Source organism: Oryx dammah, unplaced genomic scaffold, assembly GCF_014754425.2.
Source record: "Oryx dammah isolate SB20612 unplaced genomic scaffold, SCBI_Odam_1.1 HiC_scaffold_22, whole genome shotgun sequence".
NCBI lineage: Eukaryota > Metazoa > Chordata > Mammalia > Artiodactyla > Bovidae > Oryx > Oryx dammah.
In genome coordinates, this window is record NW_024070206.1 from 4,368,160 (window position 1) to 4,384,532 (window position 16,373).

At 50.4% G+C, this 16,373-nt stretch overlaps 1 protein-coding gene across 5 annotated transcripts in view; it reads left to right on the forward strand.

Moving 5' to 3' along the window:
* Positions 1 to 16,373, forward strand: part of ALPK2 (alpha kinase 2) — an 87,240-nt gene that overhangs the window by 43,663 nt on the left and 27,204 nt on the right. For 2 of the 5 annotated variants that reach the window (XM_040264300.1, XM_040264301.1), the window contains exons 2-6: positions 1,165 to 4,480; positions 10,527 to 10,674; positions 11,697 to 11,824; positions 11,920 to 11,955; positions 14,634 to 14,908. In XM_040264300.1, the coding sequence (XP_040120234.1) occupies positions 1,165 to 4,480; positions 10,527 to 10,674; positions 11,697 to 11,824; positions 11,920 to 11,955; positions 14,634 to 14,908 (3,903 nt within the window). Of the gene's footprint in view, positions 1 to 1,164; positions 4,481 to 10,526; positions 10,675 to 11,696; positions 11,825 to 11,919; positions 11,956 to 13,625; positions 13,717 to 14,633; positions 14,909 to 16,373 lie in introns of those variants that run through there. The other 3 variants (XR_005725145.1, XR_005725146.1, XM_040264302.1) reach the window with 3 other exon arrangements.

Sequence of the window (16,373 nt, forward strand, 5' to 3'; positions counted from 1 at the left end):
TGATTCCTTCCCATGTTTATGGAACCCCTGCTAGGGACAACCTGTGTCTCAATGCCGAGTGGGCGCTCCCTGCACGCGGACACTTTGCCTGTCACATGTCCCCGTCCCCTGGGATTCTTTCTAACACACTGGGGTGAAGTCGCTCAGTCCAATGCTTTGCGACCCCATGGACTTACACAGTCCATGGAATTCTCCAGGCCAGAATACTGGAGTGGGGAGCCTTTCCCTTCTCCAGGGGATCTTCCTGACCTAGGAATTGAACCGGGGCCTCTTGCATTGCAGGCAGATTCTTTACCAACTGAACTGTCAGGGAAGCCCAACCCTGGAGGTGTTTGTTAAATGTTTGTTGACTTGACGAATGATTCTAGCACCCATGGAGTTCGTAGCATAGGAAGCTATACAGAATTTCTTGTTCAGTTAGCACTTCTACACCAATAAAATCTGAGGTAAATGAAAATTTAACTTAAGGTAGCCTTAAGGCAAGAAAAGATGAATCACTGGTGGCAGCAAGCAGTATTTCAAGACTTCTTAACCTACCTGGGGCAGGAATGATGGGCAGTGCTGAAGACCAATCATAACGCCACTGCCTCATTAGAGGTGGGTTCAAGGGCACACCTGCTCAGTAATCAACCAGCGAGCTGGCCTCAGGGGACAAAGACTGCTCTTTGCGGCAGCGGGCATGTGTAGACCTGGAGCAGATTCATGCTGATGTTTGGTAGAAACCAAGACAATACTGTAAAGCAATTATCCTTCAATTAAAAATTAAAAATTGCTCTTTGCTACTTTCCAGGCACTGCATGTTTTTATGATCATGTGAAGTTTCATTCTGAAAAGATTCACATGAACTCTTGTGACTTAATCAAAAGTTTAGCAAATAACTTAACATAAATTCCATATTTTTTCCTGGGAAGGAAAAAAAAAATCGATTGTCAGGTGGCCTTTTACTTATAATGGGGAATTTGAGGATCCCTTGCAACACAAGCGTTGCATTTCTTTAAGATGTCTCAGGACTAGAGAGTTCGGGAATTACTGTGTAGATCTCAATTATTCCTTCTACTCTCATTGTTAACTAGAGTCATCGAGGATTAACTCTTGGGATTGCAGTTAGGCCCTATTGTGGATCTCCCAGGAACAATTCTATTAATATCACTTTTCATCTTCTAGGTACAAATTCAGGAATCAGTCAGGGAGCGAATCTCTCTCAGCCACATGCCGGCTTTCTCGGAGCCTACTGGGGAGGAGCCTGCTTTTCCTGGGACCACAACAGAGCCTCTCTCCAACTTAGGAGGGATCGACAGAGAAAGTGCATCATTGGCGGAACACCCGGAGGTAGACGGTTGTACCCAAGGGGCACGGCATGAAGAAAACCGAGGTGATAACACGCTCGGACCTTCTGCGGGAGACCTGGGGCGTGCGCTGAGCATCCCAGAAGCCAGCGGTGCAGCCGTGCCCCTCTGTGAGCTGTCGGGGCCTCCCCCCCAGCCCCGGGCTGCCTCTGTGTCCCCTGAATTTGCACACACCATCCCCGCCCTGGAAACCGTGTGTGCTGGGCCAGGGGACGGAGTAGCCGCGTGTGGCCCAGAGCGTCTTGAAGCAGGTGACCGGGGAGCATGTGATACCGTGGGCTCTCCGGTTGGAGCCCCAGTCGGTAAATATTTGCCTCAAGAAATGTGCTCCCTGGACTTAGAGCTGGCAGGTCAAAGCGAACGGGCTGATTTATGTCCTCCCGATGACAAGACGCTGGACGTTCTTCCTCAGACACGAGGTCCTGAGCCTCCCCAGGCTACGTGTGGGGGCAGTGCCGAGAGAACCCCTCCCGACTCCCCTCTTTTCATCAGCACTTTCACCTGGAACGTGTCTCAGCAAGCCAGTAACGGTGCCACCGGGGAGGGTCGAGCCAACCCAGAGGGGCCGGCCTCCATAGTGAGGGCTGGCCAGGAGAGGCTGGGCCCCAGCCACTCAGGGGACCTCGAGGAAAGATGGCTGCTGACTCCAGAGAGCAACTCTTCCGTTTGGGCCAAAGCGGGCGGTGACGAGAACTCCAGCCCCGGTGCCCCGGACTCGGCAGACGTACCGGCAGGTCATAGTTCAGTAGCGAAGTTTCCTCAGGAGAAGCCCACAACGCTCATTGCTACCGTTGAGTGTGCTGAGGTGACTGGGGCAAGTGGGGACACATCCGCTCTTTCCGTTGCCCAAAAAGGTCACCCACCCAAATGCCCCCCTGGTTCAGTTGCTGGGGGCAGCCATGCAGGTGGCCCTGAGGAGAGTTCACCTCGGGCACCAGGTGGAAATGCTTCTCAACTTCCTTCCAATGTACAGTTGGCTCATGTTTTTAATGGTTCCACAATCAAATCTTCAAGAGAGCTAGGACACATGGCTCTCAGTGGACCCGGAATCCCTGTCCGAGTTCCTCGACTCCCAGAGGGAGAGGGTTTCCGTAGCAGTTCCCCTCTTCAGACTGATAACCTGTCTAGAAGGAAGAGCCAGAACGGGCACAGAGCAGACACAAGGAGCCTTGAAGAGAATTTCCAAGAAAAAGGAAGTGAAACAAAACAGAGGGTCCAGCAGGGTTCTTCTGACGATAATTTCCAGGAAACGTTGCCCACGACATCTGTCGGACAAGTGGAAACAAACTTGGTGCCCTCGGACTGCTCATCAGCCAGCTCCACAGAGAGAGGAGGGCAGAGCTCGGGCAGTCGTGTGTCCGTGGTGGCTGAATCTACAGTGAAAGATGACAGTCAGCCTCTGAGCCAAGCTCCCCCTCTCTCTAACGTCCTTCTGGATGAGTCGAAAGAGAGCAGTCCAGCATGTTGGGAAGTGGGTAAAAAGCTGAAGATCATAACTCTAGAGGCTTCTGTTCCGGAAACCTGGCCAGTGGGACAGCCGACAGATTCTGGGTTCAAGGGGATGGATGCTGGTCTCATTCCTGACAGGATCCGGGCAATTCCTGATGTTCTAAAGGGAGGTGCTGCCGTGCCTAAACCGGGCCCCTCTAAGACAGCATCAGCCTGCAGTCCTCAGGCAGAGTATAGCTCAGCAATCGCTAATAACCGAAAAGTCTATAAAAGGGAAGAACGAGCTGGCTGTAAAAGTTGGAGTTGTCTTTCCTCCCAGTATTTGAGCCAACGCAGATTCCTGGAGTCATCTGTGGACCCTGTGGAGGGAAAGAAAGTCTGTGTCACAGGCTTGCTCCCAGAGGCTTTCAGAACTGGGAGGAAGGAAAATGCTAACCATGTGAGCCAAAATCGAGATGAAAACCGACTCAGGGATCGCCCCGCCTTCTTTAAGCAGCTCCTGTCCTGCTCTAACATCTTGGAGTCCTCTGTGGACCCCATTGATGAAATGAGTGTGGGGTGGGCCAGGGTGGAGCCACCAGAGCCTTCTGGGTCCACACTGGGGGCCACCGGAGTGGAGAATAAACCAAACGGGGGACACTTGGACCAGAGACTGGAAGTCCAGCCTGCCATCATGCAAGTTCCGTGTCCCCAGCGAAGTGGGGAAACTCCTCCAAGTGAGAACGGCACCAACCAAAGCCAAGGGGACCGTGTGGGAGGGGGGGCAGGACAAAGTCGCCAGGACGGAGAGAGGGGGGACGTGCGTTCTGCCATTTCGCCAGCCCGGGGCCCTGTGCAGGGAGGGGAGGTGATGCCAGGGGGACGCATCAGAAGCCGAGTACAGGAAGGCAGGGAGAGGCGCTCAAGGGGGCCTGGACGCAGTAACAGCAACGGAGCAGCATTAGTGTCTCCCGCTCTAGCTCTCTCTAGCCGTCTTGCCAGGGTGACCCCCTCATCTGTTGGAGTCACTACTCACAGCTTCACAGCTCAGAGTCATGACCTCCGTGAGGAGGACTTCATGGAGCCCAGAAACCACGAGCATGCCTTTTCTGACTCAGAGGAAAGGCGAGCTATGAAGAGGGAGTGGAAGCAAGCGCCCTCTTCCAGTGGTCTCACCCGGGGGCCTTTTACGTCCTCTCCTGAAAGAGGCATCACAGACTTTTCAAGAAGCCACAGAATTGAGGAACATAAGATAGAGGAGCCCCCCGCCAGGGAAACCAAACCCACAGGCACATCTGGTTCCCTGGCGGGGTCCCTGGCGTCTGTTTCCGGAGACCGTGCATCAGCGAAAGCTCCTAAGATGCTGCTGGACCCCTACCAACAGGGCTCCACCCTGGGCCACGGGAAAAAGTCGGGGGAGGAGGAGGTTGGCCCCGTGGCGGCCCAAGCTAGGCGTCCACCCCCGCCAGCAGTGGTGAAGTCACAGGAGGTCAAGGAGCAGCAAAAAACCCCAGGAAGTGGACACTTAGCTGAGGGGGTAAAGAAGAAAATTCTGTCCAGGGTGGCCGCCCTGAGGCTGAGATTGGAAGAGAAGGAGAACGTGAGAAAGAACTCGGTCTTTGAGAGTCCTAAGCCTGAAACGTCAGTCTCGCGCACAGATGAGAAAGGAGAGCCCCAGAGGCCACCTTGCCAGAGCAAAGCGAGAGGTGAGGGCTGTGTTGCTTCCTATCGCAGTTCGCGTTTGCTGACCTTGAGGGCAAGTTCGCACATCCTCCTGTGCCCTTGTATTTAGGGTGCATGTCTGCTGGGCAGGCATTGGATGCTGGGACCAAGTGGTCTGACGTGTAGGCTGGTGGGTCTCAAACGTGAGTGACCTTGGGCTCCTCTAGGGGGCTCTTTAGACAGATCGCTCAGTCATGTTCAACTCTTTGGGACCCCATGGACTGTAGCCCTCCAGGCTCCTCTGACCATGGGGGTTCTCCAGGCAAGAATATTGGAGTGGGTTGCCATGCCCTCCTCCAGGGGATCTTCCCAACCCAGGGATCAAACCCAGGTCTCCCACACTGAAGGCAGATTCTTTACCATCTGAGCCACCAGGGAAGCCCGTGAATACTGGAGTGGGGAGCCTATCCCTTCTCCAGGGAAACTTCCTGACGCAGGAGGTCCCCTGCATTGCATGCGGATTCGTTACCAGCTGAGCTGCCTGGGAAGCCCGACCTAGAGTTTCTGGTTCAGGAGAAAGTGCATTTCTACTGGGCTCTGGGTACCTACTGGGAGCACCACTGATACAGGCTGCCTGTAGGTAGGCTTGACCGAGGGAGCACGTGGTCAGGATGCTTCCTGTTTAGTTATCCTTCAAAAAACAGTAAAGAAACAAGCATTAGCCTGCAGTAATCTAGGTGAGAGATGACTTGGACCAAGATGGTAGCAATTCATAGCAGTGACTAGTGATGACACTCTGTAGATGTTTTGTAGGTAGGAACCACGGGACCCGCTAACGGATTAGATGGAGGCTGTGAGAGAAAGAAGGCAAGGGTGACTCCATGATGTTAGCCTGAGCTGCTGTTAAGTTACGGGGTTGCTGTTTACTAAAACAGGAAGACTGGAGGAGGAGCTAGTTGTTCTGTTTAAAAAGTCCAAAAAGAACTTTTTTAAAGTGTGCAGTTGTGTCAGGGCCCAGCACTGAGGCCGGGAAAGGGCCACAGTATCAGCCATCAGGGATCCCGAGGTGGTCATTGGAGTGCCATGAAATTCGGGGACTTTAGTAACTGACATTAAGCTCATGCCACCTCTAATGTAGCCTTTGGATGTCTTTGAGGCAGTGAATTTTGTAATGCCTTGTTCCTTTGTTATGAACAAATGATCTGTACTAAGAGGCTGTATCACAGCATATAAAAGGATTGAGCTTTCAGTACCACTCCTACCAACAGGGTGCGTCCCCTTGGGTGCGTCATGGCTTTGGTGGTGGGTTTAGTCACTAAGTTGGGTCTGTCTCTTTTGCAACCCCGTGGGCTGTAGCCCGCCAGGCTCCTCTGTCCATAGGAATCTCCAGGCAAGAATAATGGAGTGGGTTGCCATTTCCTACACCAGAGGATCTTCCTGACTCAAGGATCAAACCCAAATCTCTTGTGTCTCCTGCTTTGGCAGAAGCTTTCTTTACCGCTGAGCCACCAAGGAGCTCGCTGGTGCTTTTAACACTGGAGGCACTCAAAGAGGTGAATGGGAATTCCATGGTGCGGGAAAGTTTAAAAACGCTTTCTGGGGGAAAAACAGACTCCAAAGTTTGGGAAACCAAGTTTGCTCAAGTTTGCTCAGAGCACAGTGTATCTAGAAGGAGGTCTGAATGGGAGCTGAAGATTGCTGAGATGGGAGGGGGAGGTGTTTGCTAGACTGACTCCCATGGAAGAAGGTGTTGCAGACACAATGAGAGAGGTGTTCAGCCTTTGTGTGGCACTTCAGCATCAGGAGCTGTTGAAAGGCAGAAGGTTGGACTTAGGTTTAGAGGAGGGGAGGGACACTGATCATCCAAGTCCAGGTCTCTGACTTTTAATAGAATAGTTACATCTGAACCCAGTTACAGGTGACAACACATGTTGTAATTTTTTTTCATCTATTTTTGGCTGGGCGAGGTCTCTGTTGCGTGAACTCTTCTCTAGCTCAGCTCTCAGGCTTCTTGGTGCGGCGGATTCTCTTGTTGCGGAGTGCAGGCGTCAGTAGCTGTGGCCCATGGGCTTAGCTGCTCCGTGGCATCTTCCTGGACCAGGGATTGAACCTGTGTCTCCTGCATTGGCAGGCGGATAATCTTTACCACTGAGCCACCAGAGAAGTCAAACGCTGGTGAGAGGGAGGGAAAAGTTTTATTTGGAAAGGAGGTTGACGAGGCCAATTTTAAGAGATGGAACGGTTCTGGTGCAGAGTACATTCTGTATCTTGCACTTGCAGCTCTTCACTGTGCTCACTTCCAAAGGCAGGGCAGGTCGAAAGGCAGAAAGATGGCTGGGCTGTCCGTGGCCGGGAGGCTCTGTCCTCTGGGACGGGTAGCTTGGGTGGAGCCTGTCACGGCCCTGTGAGAAGAAATCTTTAGTGCCTAGTGAGCGGCTGTATACTTTCTGCCCGTTATAATGTTACTTCAAATAAAAGACTAAAAATTCAAAATATCAACCAGTGCAGCTAACTGGTATGATTAGACCACGTGCTAAACAAGATTTACAGAAAAACATTTAGGTACAATCCGGGAGAGTCCTTGTAACCATTTTTTCTATTAAAAGTGGCATGGGTTTTCTTTAAAATTTAAGTATAAAATTTCTTTCCATCTCACCCTGCCCTTTGAGTCTGAAGTCCCCGGGGTCTCTGTTTCAAGTTTCAGACTCCCGGGGGCTCAGTCCTGGTAACTGCAGTCAGCTTTGCTTTGCTTTGGGGGAATCGCATCAACGCCAAACTCCATCCCATAACCCAAGATCGCAGCCACCTCTTTCCAAGCTCTGGTAAAAAGTCAGAAGAGATGGTGGCGAGGTAACACGCCAGCCCTGGACTGGGGCACAACAACGCTGCAGCCCTCTAACGCCGGGGAGAGGCTCCTTAGCAGAGACCTTACTCCCCATCTGTGTCAGAGGGGCCTGCAGCCTCGGCTGCAGAAAGGGACCACACACGAAACGACTTCCCGAAGAGGTATCCAACCATATTCGAGTGATATGTTTCAAAACATTTAAAGAGAGTGGAACTGTGCTTTAAAGAATCGAGTGGTTTCAGCCCAGAGGCGGCGGGGGTGGGAGTCATGTTTGGAATTGTCTGTCTCCACGGGAGAGAGGACCGACCAGGTGCTGTTGGAGGGTTTGATCTTGAGCTGCTCGACCTCCCCAGGGGCAAAGGGCTGCAGCCCCGGGAAGCACAGCCTTGGGGGCGGGGAGGCGGTGTTGGGTGTGAGGGATGACTTGGATGACTGAAAGGACAAACTGAGTAAACTTTGATACTCAAAGCTTAGTGCAGCCAAAGCTTTATAGTCACCAGGGGACTTCTCAATCCTTTGCCCTCAACACTTGGCCAGAATATACACAGAAGATAAACCCAGCTTCACTCTTGGGCCTCATTTCAGCTCCTTCATCTGTTTTTTTCCCCCACCCATCCCACACAAAAGGGGGCCCTCTCCCAAAGCCCCGTGGCCGCCTGATCAAGCCTCTCTCTCCATGACCCTCATTCAGCTCAGCCAGCCACATTATGTCTTGACCTGAATCCTCCATCCCGGTTTCTGTCTTCAGAACCCACAGCCTGCTGTGGACAGGGCTGGCAGACTTAGGAACACTTAGGTGTCAGGAAGTCCGCCATGAAGGGTCCTGGAGGAAATGTGTCCCAGGTGGGGCGACGGGCGTGGTCAAGACCCTGGACCAAGATCTTGACAGCGGGGGTCAGGGCACCTGTGAGATGGGTTTTGTCATCCGTAGGACTCGGTATAGCTCATCTTTCTCCCGTAATATTGTTAGTGCCCGGAGATACTCTCTAACTGAAGAATTCATTACCTGAGCATCCCATATTAGTTTCTGGGAAGAAAAATAAGCTTTTAAATACACCTTATATAGCCAAGCTAATCTGTTGCCAAGAGAGGGGAGGTACACTGAAGATTTCACAGCAGTGGAATCGGAGGCAACAGAGCAAACCACCTCCGTGTTGATGACTTTTGGCTGTGGATTATATAACACAACCACAGGTGTGTAATTGTGGAACTTGGTGCGTAATAGACCACCCCCGACATGTCCGGTAACCTCACTCACTACCTGCCCTGTTCTGACCACTTGGTGTTAGCCATCCTCCTCTGGTCTATGCTGCCGCCCAGTGGCTATCCTGAGTAATTACACATTCACCCGGTGTGCCAAGCCCTCCTCCCTGGTTTGGTTTTTTTCAAGATCACAATTTCCTGAGAGGGATGGATATTTATTAATATACACTGTCGTGGCTAAGTCGTGTATCTGATTCTTCGATCCCATGGTCTGTAACCCACCAGGCTCCTCTGTCCTTGGGATTTTCCAGGCAAGAATACTGGAATGGGTTACCATTTCCTTCTCCAGGGGATCTCCCCCACCCAGGGATTAAACTCGTGTCCCCTGCATTAGCAGGCGGATTCTTTCCTGCTGAGCTGTCAGGAAAGCACATTAACATTCCTACTCCTGTTATAATTTCTAAAAAATAAGGATTATAAGTTCACTACCAAAAACAGTTTCAGCAAAAAATAGAATATCAAGTCTGTCTTGAAGGAATTAGATAACCTACCTTTAGACATGCATGATCATCCATGATTTCAAAAGGTGACATTCAAAGAACCCTGAATGCCACCTAACCCCTGGCAGCTGTTTCTGTATTGCTCCTATTTGATTCCGGTAGACAGTTCTGCTAACTGATAGCGGACATCACTGAAATCCATTCGGATATCTTCAGCAAAGACAACTGTGATCAAAGAGCAAGATGGATGAATATTCTTCAACAAATAACTTACTGTTTTTTTAAAAATACTTATCTGGCTGGGTTGGGTCTTAGTTGCACCATATGGACGCCTGCTTGTGTCACGCAGGGATCTTTTTGTTGTGGTACGTGACACACTGTGGCTCGAGGGCCCAGTTGCCCCTCAGCACGTGGGGTCCTCCCGGACCAGGGATCGAACCCGTGTCTCCTGCGTTGGTAGGCTTGATTCCTAACCACTGGACCCCCAGGGAAGACCCCAGCAAATAATTTACTGTTGAGATGCCTTTTGTGCCTGGCGCTTAGCCATGCTGCTTGGCTGGTCCAGGTTTCATCCTCCTCCCTAATCCCCAGCTCTGACATTGACTTGGCTGTCATCTCTCAGCATCTTAGTCTGGCCAGGTTCTGTACACTAGGTGTCGACAGCCATCCTTCCCATTCTTTTTTATTTTTAATCTCAAGTTCTTTTTCACCTTGTGCATTGCAGAGCTCAAAGAATTTTAGGTAGCAGAAAGTGGGACTTTTTTTTTTTTTTAAGAGTTCATATCCAAATTATACTAGCTGTCTTTAATAAATTTACAAAACCAGAAACTTGACAAATTAAGTGGTTGAGGAACCTTCAAATAAAGCCACGGGTCTTTTAGCATGTGTTTAGTGGTAAATAGACGCTACAATTGCTTCATCTTTTTCTAAGAGCAGAGAAGAAATTTTCAAAATGGAGTCTTCATTGCATCCTTAGACATTATTTCTAGGGCTTACACGATTTCTCCCAAACTAGAAGCAACACTGTTTAAAAGGTGGCACACATCAAAATTAGAAACAGAATCCTAATGATCACGGAAGAGTCACTTTCTGTTTCATATTAAAGTAGATGTATTTCAGAGAGCAGTGTTTGATAGGCAGCCATTCCACATTGCCTCACAGGATTAACTACACCAAGACCTTTTCAAAATTGAAAAGCATGCTTATCGCTCCTTAACACTTTCAAAGCAAATTCTGTGTCTGCTCTGAGCATGCCAAGGTGTGTGTGAGTGTTAGTCACTCAGTCCTGTCCGACTCTTTGCGACCCCATGGACTGTAGCCCGTCAGGCTCCTCTGTCCATGGGATTGGGAGGGCTGAAAAGGGAGTTTAGGAAAACGACATCTCCCTTCAGACACTAGGTTTCCTCATCAATTAATGGAGGATAATAATAATGACTGTCTCTTGGCTTTGTTGAGAGAATTGAATGTGATAAAACAGGAAAGTCTAAAAGCTCTTCTGCACTTCTCATAAGAACACTGACCTACTAGTTTTCTCCTTTCCAGCTCCGGTATTACTGAAAAAGATCCAAGCTGAGATGTCCCCTGACCACTCTGGAAATGTAAAATTGAGCTGCCAGTTTGCAGAGATTCATGAAGATTCTACCATCTCGTGGATGAAAGATTCAAGATCGATAGCCCAAGTGCAGAGAAGGTGCGTTATCCACCCTGGCTACTTTTCAGTTTATTTCACAACATGGTTCTAAAGGAAAACAGTAAGTCATAGGAAATAAAGGAAGGTCAAAGCAGAAACTCCACACCCACAGTGTCTAAGAAGAGTGATAGGGAAGAGCAGAGGGCTCTCACCCTGCCTCAGCCATGAACCCCTTTCATCCTCTAGAAGCAGGGAAACCTGTCAGTCATCTAGTCTGAGGCTCTGTGGTCTCAAGATTAAAGAACTCTCCTATTGCCCAGTGCAACTTGCTCTCTTAAATTCCCATTAACCTGACAAAAAGCTCAGACGAAGTTTAAGTCAAAAGGAAAAACCAATCTGAGTTTATAGAAAAGTGGCATCTCTCAAGGGTGGAGAGCAGCCATCTCTAGGATGGGGATACCAGTTTCTATCTGGGGCCCCAGGTTTACTAGAGGAGATGGGGGGAGATGAGTGAACGCATCATTGGCGAGAATCCCCGGGGTAGAGTGACCCGCCCTAAATTAGCCCCTCTCTAGCAGTAAACGCTTGCTCAAGTGAGCTGGTAATCAGGAGTCGTCTGTTGCACCTGAGGATGTGTGGCTCCTTCTAGAAACAGATTCCCTGGTTCGATGGAAACCAGTCTAACTTAATCCTCACAAGCTTCTGCCAAAGGAGAGCCCAGTTCAGTTCCCCAAGTGTTCTTAACCTCCTAGTCTTTGTGTCCAACTCTTTGAAACCCCATGGACTGTAGCCCGCCAGGCTCCTCTGTCCATGTAATTCTCCAGGCAAGAATACTGGAGTGGGTTGCCGTTTCCCTTTCCATAAAGAGTGAGGCAAATCAGTTTTCTGTATAATCGTCTGCTTGGAACACATCTTTGTAAACTGCTCCAGAAGCAGCTATGGGAGACTTGAGCTCTAGTTTTCTTTCTGTAACATCACTCCAGAAAAAATTCAACTGGGCTCTGATTGTGATAAAGCTGCTTTGCCTAAAAGTGCAGCTTCAGAGTGATGATGCTTGCCCACGTCCGTGTCCCCCACTGCAGAGCAGGGGACGACTCCATGGTGAGCTTGGCCATCCTTCAAGCCAGCCAGAAGGACCAGGGCCTCTATTACTGCTATATCAAGAACAGTTACGGGAAAGTGAGCACTGAGTTCAACCTCACCGCCAAAGGTAAACCTCAGCTTCGCCATTCCCAGTGAGAGCCGCTAGCCCCTGCAGCTCAGGGACGCTCACTGGTGCTGAAGGCTCTCTCTCCTGTCTTCTAGTTCTCAAAGAGCTCTCAAGTCACCCAGATGCTAAAGGTAAGCGAATCTGAGCTGAACGCCAGCGGAAGTGGGTGCACCCTAGGCCATGAGACAGAGCTTCTAGAGACGAAGGCAGAAGCAAGTGTTTCATCAGCTCTTCTGACGAAGCAGGAGAGGGCTCGGGGAATTGCCTGGGGAACCAGGGATAACTCATAAGCTGTTTCAATCTAATCGTGGGGCTTACAATGAATGGGTTAGACTACAAGTGTCCAGCATGAGTTAAGATCAAACTGTAGCAGTGCTGTCGTTGGGACCATGTGGTCGGGGGGAGGGCACGGGTTGGGGTTTAACTTTCTCTGTGAAGCATCGGCTGTGCATCCAGCCCATCTCCACAGGATTTTTCAGCCTCTGGCTCTTTTCACGGTGTATTTTGGTTCTGCTTGTTTTTTTCTTTTCAATCAGACCAGCAGTTGCACTAGCTGAGCAGATTTTCAGAGTCAGATATTTGGGAGAATAAGTCCATTCATTTGCGTCTTAGTAGACGTGAGAGGTGGACTTCTGGGCTTTCCTACGGCACTAATGCACCGCTGCTGCAGCTGCGAGCTAACGGCCGCCCCCGACACACAGGCTGCCCCAGGACTGCCCACCATGCCTATGCGGACTTGTGTCTCCTCCTGGGGACAGTTGCCCACTGCACTCGGCCACCTGCTGGCCAGTTTCTCACAACCTGCCTGGCGGGGAGGCCCTGATTTGCAGTTTTCTAATCTCCGTGATGCAGACACTCACCGCTGCCAAGGTTACACTGCCCGTTTGTACTATGTGTACTGATTTTTTTTCTTCCCCTAAGGCAACTAAAATCCTGAGATCTTTGAAAACAAACCAGTACAGACATCAAGATGCAGTGACATCTAGTAATTAGAGACAAGGGGCTGGGATCTTGACTTAAATGGTTTATTAAATGTTGCAACTTATCCAAAACAGACTTAAATGCAAACTCCTCACAAACCATTCAAACGCTGCATACCTGTGTGTCTTATGCTTGTGTAAGTTTATAATCCTCTCCCTACATCTGTCTCCATCCCCCTGAAGTCTAAGTATGCAAAAGAATACCCTTTTCTCCAATCAGAAAATGACCTTCAGAAGGGGTTCTGTCTCATAAACTGCTTAGCACCAGTGGGCATTCCCCATCGAGATTCTTGCTCTGACTTCGTTCATTTAGGTTTACAGAGACTCGTTCTCAAGGCTTTTACCAGTTAGGAGTGAGGCCCTAGTGGGGCTGAGGTAGTGGTCTCTGTGTGTAGTGCTGTGACTCCCACCATTGGGTGGGAGCCTGGACCCTGAAGACGTCACCTTCTCCGTGTGACCAGGGGTCCAATTTCTATGGCTGGGGAGGCCGTACCTTCCTCTGCTTCCTGTGTACCTTCCGATAAAGAAGCGTCAAGTGACTTCACCTGGAGGAATCTCCCCTAGACACCTTATTTAAATCTCCAGAAGAGGCACATATAATTTTAAAAGTTGATCTCTAACTAAAAATCTAATAAAACCAAGCTGGTGGGAGAGCCCAAAAAGAATGACTCAGAGCTAGAACAACTTAATGACGGTACACAGGGCTTCAGAGTGAAGTTCTAAGATGCATCTGATAGCTTCTCCTGGCTAAGTAGACATTCCTGGAAGTTAGGCAGGATTATTGAGGATGGTGTTCGTGGTTGTCATGTATTTTTCCTTAGGGGAAGTTGCCCATCCTCACCTTTGTCTGCTGCTAAGTCGCTTCAGTCGTGTCCAACTCTGTGCGACCCCATAGACAGCAGCCCACCAGGCTCCCCCGCCCCTGGGATTCTCCAGGCAAGAACACTGGAGTGGGCTGCCATTTCCTTCTCCAATGCAGAAAAGTGAAAGTGCTCAGTCGTGTGTCTGACTCTTAGCGACCCCATGGACTGCAACCCACTAGGCTCCTTCGCCCATGGGATTCTCCAGGCAAGAGTACTGGAGTGGGGTGCCATTGCCTTCTCTGAATGATACAGCTGCTAGAAAACTTTGCAGAGAGATCCAAGATGATTCTACTGTGTGTCAGCTTCTCTTCAGAGGGTACTCTTTTTTTCTTGTTTCGGGTTGTACCTGCCTACTTCTTTAATCTACCACAGGCATTCTTAAGAGGCAGTAACATCCACAAGCAGACAAAATTGGGTCTTGGGGAGGTAAAAAACTTATTTTTGCTCATAAAGCACAGACGTACATATAGTACATAACCAGATACACAGCACCTCTGTGGTAGTCACATATTATGGGGAGCAACTAGGGGGGTAGGAAGGCTAAAAAGAATCCTTGCAAGGAGGCAATAATGAAGAAAGAAAACCAGGGAACACTGAGCTAGCAGATCTTGTCATCAATTTTTGTTCCCTCTTCCACATTTCACTCATCTTTTCCACTTGTCTTTAATCACCTGGCCTGATCCTGTTCACACTTTCTAGACCTGCCTACAGTCCTTTCTCTGGCCTCCCTAGCTTTGCCCCCCTCTCCTCCAGTCCCCTGGGAGCCTTGCCTTGCGCTCTATCCTCAGTGACGACCTCCCCCATCTCCCTGTCAAGCTCTGCCTCTGCTGGGAGTCCCGCGTGGCTCCTGCCCCCAGCGTCGGTGGGTCAGCCTTGTCCTTCGCTGTGCCTGTGTGGGGATGCTCCTCTTCCAATGAGCAGGGCTAGGGGATGTTTCTGTGCAACAGAAGCTGTGTTGCATTCCAGTATATGAAGAGATTGAATTCAGCCAGCTCATCTTCCGAGAGGACTTCCTCCGTGACAGCTACTTCGGGGGCCGCCTGCACGGCCAGATCGCCACGGAGGAGCTGCACTTCGGGGAAGGCGTGCATCGGAGAGCGTTCCGCAGCAAGGTGCTGCGCGGCCTCACGCCGCTCTTCAAGCCTGGCCACGCCTGCGTTCTCAAGGTGCACAACGCTGTCGCCTATGGGACCAGAAACAACGACGAACTCATCCAGAGGAACTACAGGCTCGCTGCGCAGGTGGGTCCGCCCGCCCTGAGGGTGCCCCTCGAGGCGGGAGACGGACCCAGATAACCCGAGATCAAAGTCCAACTCAGAACTTGATGCGAGCGTTGCCAGAAGGGTGTCTTTCTCCGAGGTTACTAGACCAAGGCCAAATGCTAGAAATCAAACCTTGGTCTTGTCCCCGCAAATTCTTGGCCTCGTGCCAGCCACTTGGGACTTGCCTGTGTCTGGAGGTGTCTCGCCACTTTCTACCTGGGCTGGGATCACTTCCAGGAAGGCTTCCTAGGAAGCCCCATCAAATCCCCAGGGTCTTGAATCTACCTGGACACAGAATGGTATGGGGAGTGGAGTGTCTAAGGTACCTTAGATGCCAGGATTCCCAAAGGACACATAAAGTGACCCCATGGATTGCAGCCCGTCGGGCTCCTCTGTCCATGGAATTCTCCAGGCAAGAATACTGGAGTGAGGTTTGCCATTTCCTTCTCCAGGAAAGGACAGCCAAAGTCAAGGGTAATTTCTGGAGGCTTCTGGTTGGTTTTAGGGAAGAGGAAGGGGGCTGGGGTACAGTCCGAAGGGTCAGCGTTTGTCCTGGTTCCTGCCTTCCTGAGTCATGTTCGGTATCCGCCCATAAGCTATGGAGGAAGATGGAGCTGAGTCTAAGTTCCTTCCCGTGTTGCTGGGTGGTGGTACCCCTGAGGCAGGAGGGGAGTGGGAGGGGAACACGGGCTTCTTCACTGCATCACCCTCACCCAGTCCATGAATTTCGCTCAGTGCCAGGGCTGGCCGAGCTTTCAGGAGAGCTGGGTGTAGCTCTTTCACAAACCAGGGGCCCTTACGTTTTTTAACCCATAAAATGAATAGGCCAGACTCGGGTCTCTTGGGTGCTCTCAAATATCATCCATCCGCGGTTATCTCAGACATGGCGATGGTCCTGTGGGCCTGGTGCTTGTGAAGACAGCCGTCTCTGAGCACAAGATTTTGCCACACACATTCCTTTCTCCTCAGAATCTTTCCTCCTCAGTTTGCTTTCAGGGAGTATTCCTTCCATCTCAAGTACCGTCTGGTCCAGTCATGGAAAATCCCCCAGCATCCAGATGCCACTTAGAAAAGCCCTACAGAGTAGGAAAGCAGAATCCCGTTTGCTTTTCCTAAGCCAACAATCTTGGCAAGGTGTTCATTACTTACAGCTTGTTATACCTTTAAAAAAAAGAACCTTAGTTGAGAGAACTCATGGGAAACCCAGCCATCCCCACCCACGCTTCATCTGAAACCCTGTCTGGGGACCAGTCCCCTTAGCTCAAGGTGAACTTCAGCCATGCGGGTCCTAGAAATGTCATAGTTCAAGGGACACCTCACCGGGAAACCATGTGACCGTCACCTGCATGGTTCCTTCAGGTCTCAGAGCTCCTGCAGCTACCAACTGTAGGCTACGTTTATTATTGCTTCTGTGCCCCCAACCACAGGATGGGATTGCAAATCC